The following is a 4,897-nucleotide window of genomic DNA, read 5'->3' on the forward strand; positions in this document are numbered from 1 at the left end:
GTTATTTTTTTTAACTGCTCAATCCATCCATCCATTTATCATTCCAGTTTCTGCTACTCATCCAGGTCGTGTTTAATTTTCAATTACTGATATTATTAGAAATATACAGCTGTAAGAGAGTGACAAATATGTCATTTGGCCTTGGTAAATATTTCTAGGCCACATTGTCCCGACTGGGTTTCACTGACATCTTTCGCACTTTTGTTGGAGTGATGGTAAAACAGTTATTATGTTTTATGTGGTATTTAACCCAGTGAGCCCTGCAGAAACCCGGCTGAGACATTTTACATCAAATTTTAACTTAAATTTTTAATTTTGTCATCCCCCAAAAAGAAAGCAAATACTCTTATTTGACACCAGGGTGAAAATGTTCAGCCGCCCTCTCTATTTCAAATGTGTTGCACCTCTGTCTGACCAAACCCACGTTTATTTGTCTTCATTAAAATATGTTGATTAATTTCTTTCCAATTGTGTTGGACTGGTCGTTAGTGTTTGATTAATTAATGTCTCTATTTGTACTTTTGCTCTTTGATAAATTCTTTTGTTTTACCCATTCAGTGTTTTCTATTTACCTGTTTCTATGGTTTTCTATTTTTTCCTCTGTCGCAGTCTGAGTTTGTTGCCTGATGAGCTCTTTTAATAAACTTAGTGCTGACAGTGTGTAGAAGTTCACACTTGTCTTTGGCATGACTTCATTTTTCCGGCACTGATCTGCAGTGTGAATTAGACTTCAAGCCTTTCCACTGGCCGTGAAACAAACGCACACAATTTCATTCAATCTTCTCCCCTAACCCAGATCTGCAGTCGGTCATAAACACATTATGTGAGACGTCTGAATTCTAAAAGGTAAGAGTCAAAGGTGAAAGCTGACTGGCACTGGGAGAAATCTGACAACATCACTGACTTTATCATCATGAATATAACTTTTAACTTGAAGAGCCCAGTTTGGAAAGAATTTATATTTTGAGCAAATAATAATGAAGCAATGATATTACTAGTGGACAGGCTGGAAAATATTTAGTCCATATGGCTGAAACACTTCACACAACTTTTTGTACCTTTGCACCTGCTGGATGTCGCGTTGTCCACCGTAGAAGTCATCAAGAACATGTCAACCATCTGCTTACTTATCTATCAATATCTATCTATCTATCTATCTATACATATATATCATATTCAATATTCTTACTGTAACAGACTTCATGAGCTTCATTTGTGTCAGCAGAGCCCTGACAGTTTGTAGTGTAGTTGACACCTGGGTGAGGAGGACTTTGAGAAATGGTTGAAAGCTCCAGAATGGAAAGTAAGTGGACCTTGAGTTACAAATATTTCTCAGAAAATTTGTTTAATTTTGTAATATTTATCAAAGTATATTCAAGTATTAGGAAAAATGAGAGTAAAGGGTGTAAACAATAATATTTAACAGGTGATTAAGATTGTTGTGGAGAAGCTGTATGTGAAACAGCCATTTTGTCGTTGGAACGTCTGTTGGTGAGCGGTGGGACCGCCGTGGTCGGGACCTTGGATACGGCGAGGGGAGCGTCGTGTCCGTCGAGGGTGCTGTCGCTGACACTCATGTCGTCCACTTGCTGACGCAGCTGACGCCTCAGCTGCTGGTTCTGCTGCCTCAGATCCTGTTTCTGTTTCTTCAGAGTGTCTCGAACCAGCAGAGCGGTGTTCATGCGCCGCATCAACTCTGGAAACTCAGATGTCTCCTTGAGAGAGAGACACAGCGGTTAGTGGGGCCAGCGGTGTAGTTACGGTTCTATCTTTAGATTCTGTTCCATCTATCTATCTGTCTATTGTGGTGCTTGAGAAATCTCTGACAACAGAACTTAACATACAGGAGCAGTCCAACGGACGAGGGCTGAGGCCAATAGGAAGCGCTGAGACCCAGAATCACATCCTACCTTTTCCTCTTCCTCCCCCTCAGTCATGGATCTTTGATTATCTGCAGCTGATGACAGTGATGACAAGACCTCTTCGTGCTTGATTTCCAGCTTTCGGCACATTTCAGCAACACGTAAAACCTTCTCACCCTGAAACACCAGAACAGAGTGAAGACAGAGCGAACAGATGAATCAAACACTGAAAATGTGGTAGTTGTAGGTGTGTCAGCTGACAGACAACGTGGGAGAGATTTCACCTTGGCGATCATTGCCTGCAGTTTCTTGGCGGTCTTGTTGCTCTGTGCACTGAGGTCGATGAGCTGTTTCCTCGCCACTGAGCGATTCTCATTCAGCTGCTTGGAAAGCTTGTCAGTCTTTTTATTCACCTCAGTGACGGTGGTCGCCAGATCTTGTTCCTTTGGCTTATTTTCTGTCTTAATGGACTTCAGCCTCCCCCTCACATGAATGACTTTGTCCTGAGAGAGAAAAGAAACAAGAAGAGTGTTGAGCTTTGCTTAATGTTGTGCACACTGAGAGACAACCAGAGATGTCCTGAGCTGCAACTTGTGTTAGAACTGTGTTAAATGTTACAGTAGACACTTTTAAGACACTTTCCTCAGTCTTTAAGGAGGCTGATGAGCCGTCAGCTGTAACTGACCTGCAGCCCTTTAACCGCCTTGATCATTTCAGCTGTTTGCTGAATGTACTGCTGCTCTCTATAAACCATCTTGTCCAGTTGTTGTTGTTTTTTGCGGCAGAACTGCAGACCCTCCTTGGTCTCAACAGTCTTCTCCTTCTGTGTCTTTTCATTGTCATGGCTTAATTTCTGTCCACAGTGAGAGGAAGAGACAGGAGACAAAACTGAAACAGGACAAGCCTCAGAGACTCAGTCAGGACACCTATAATATACCTGTCTCAGGTTAAAGGTTAAAGAGAACTGCCTCTGTCAGATACCTGCGCTCTAAGAGCGTCATTGTAGGATGAAATGCTGCCCGTGTGCAGTGCCTGGATTTCATCCATCACTTCTTTGTAGTTCTGCTCCACAGTGCGTGTTGTGTTTTTTAGATCAGCGAGCTGCTGCTGAGATTGTCCCTTCCTGAGAAACACAGGGAGAATCCAAAATAATGATTTTGGTGACAGCTCCACTTGTATACGAGACACTTGCTGACTTTGGTCATATCTAGCATTTGTGGTGGTTTTGTGTCTTTTTGCAGTTCTTTTACTTTTAGTAATAATTTTGCATCCCTTCATAGTTGTTTTGCATCATTTTGAATTTCTTGCATTCGTTTTGCATCAATGTCATTTTTGTTGTCGTTTTAAGTCTCTTTGTAGCTGTTTTGTGTCTATTTGGAGTGATTCTGTGAAGTAAACACACAATGTGATATGTCAGTAGTTAGTAGATGAGAGCTTAAACAGTCAGCTCACTGTTTAAATTCACAGTCTTTGCTGTGTGATGTTCTTAAAGCTTAATAAGCCTAATGATATATTTCATACAGATGTAAAGGTCTTTATTTCAGGAGTGGCAGGATGCCTACACTATAAAATACTGTGGGGAAACCTGGACTCTAAGACGTCACAGCTGTGTGTGGGGGGCGCTGTGGCTCTTCAGACTCACCACTCATAGTTGAACCTGGAGCTCAGCTGCTGCATGCCGTTCTCCCAATGCTGCTGCACAGTCATCATTCGCTTCTCATGCAGAGCCCACAGACGCTCCAGACGCTGCAGGTGAACCTGACGCCCCCGAGTCGACTGGCGCGCCTTCTCCTGCAGGTCACGCGCCAGGTCCTGCAAAACAAAAACAAACAGGAAGTGGCGTACTGAGAGTCAACAGGTTAACGAACAGTGTGAAGGACAGTTTAGATGTCAGCGCAGCGGCTCACATTGATGATGCTGTCCAGGCCAGCCATCTCACTCTCAAACGTCTGCCTGAAGGTTTTGATTTCTTCACGAAACTCAGGGTCTTGAGTCTGAAGGAGAATCGCCCTCCAGCCTTCGCCCACCTTCAGCAGGTTCACTGCAGTGTTCTTCTCCTCCTTCTCCAACTTGTCCTGATTTCAAAGAGAGAAGTCGAATGTGTTCAGAGAACACTAGAAGTTACATGCGCTGACTTCCACGGGAAGGTTTTAAGGATTTAGTGGATAGTTGAATCATTTATGAAATGTATATAAGAAAATACATTTCTCAGTATTACATCTACAAAACAAAAAAGCAATCACAAACATTAATGTACAAATTTCAAGTTTTAATGAGCTTCCTTCTGCAGAAAAACTGCACAACATGATTTTATTATTATTTTATTATTTGTATAAGTAAATAAATAGAGAGAGAGAAAGAGAGAGAGAGAGAGCGAGCGCTCAGTGCATCATCTCCCAGCAGTCTAGCTCTACAGCAGCATAACGAAGGGATGGACTCACTCTATAAGCCCCATCAAAGAGGACAGTTTTGAGCCTCATCTTAAATGTAGAGAGGGAGTCCGCCTCCTGGACCCAGACTGGGAGCCGGTTCCACAGGAGAGGATAGCTGAAGGTTCTACCTCCCATTCTAGTCTTAGAAACTCTAGGAACCACAGTCGAGCTGTATTTAGAGAGTGGAGTGTTCTCTTAGGATAATAGGGAACTATGAGCTCTTTAAGATACGATGGTGTCGGACCATTAATGTCTCTGTAGGTGAGGAGGAGGGTTCTGAATGCTATTCTGGATTTGACCGGGAGCCAATGCAGAGAAGCCAACACAGGAGAGATGTGATCTCTTTTCCTAGTTCCTGTCAGTACCTGCGCTGCAACATTTTGAGTCAGCTGGAGGCTTTTCAGAGTTACTGGGGCATCCTGATAATAAAGAACTACAGTAGTCCAGTCTAGAGGTGACAATGCATGGACTAGTTTTTCAGCATCCTTTTGAGACAGGATGTTTCTAATTTTCATGTATGAGTTGGCCTATATAGATTTTATTTTTAAATGATTATTCAAATCCATAAACTCAAAGCAATAATAGTTTATATAAAGATAGATA

General features: G+C 42.3%; 1 protein-coding gene across 1 annotated transcript; it reads right to left on the bottom strand.

The window, feature by feature from the left end:
- Positions 1-1,430: 1,430 nt before the first annotated feature.
- On the bottom strand, positions 1,431-4,429 carry LOC147818878 (dynein regulatory complex subunit 2-like). The gene is made up of 8 exons (XM_087175157.1): positions 4,304-4,429; positions 3,770-3,937; positions 3,505-3,674; positions 2,844-2,985; positions 2,548-2,715; positions 2,147-2,365; positions 1,911-2,039; positions 1,431-1,712 (listed from the first exon to the last, which is right to left on the bottom strand). Exons 1-8 carry the CDS (start codon positions 4,427-4,429, stop codon positions 1,431-1,433), a joined length of 1,404 nt encoding a protein of 467 aa, XP_087031283.1.
- Positions 4,430-4,897: the final 468 nt, after the last annotated feature.

Source organism: Seriola lalandi, unplaced genomic scaffold (genome assembly GCF_002814215.2).
Source record: "Seriola lalandi dorsalis isolate HSWRI2012SDOR001 ecotype SW California unplaced genomic scaffold, Sedor1 jcf7180002054422, whole genome shotgun sequence".
NCBI lineage: Eukaryota > Metazoa > Chordata > Actinopteri > Carangiformes > Carangidae > Seriola > Seriola lalandi.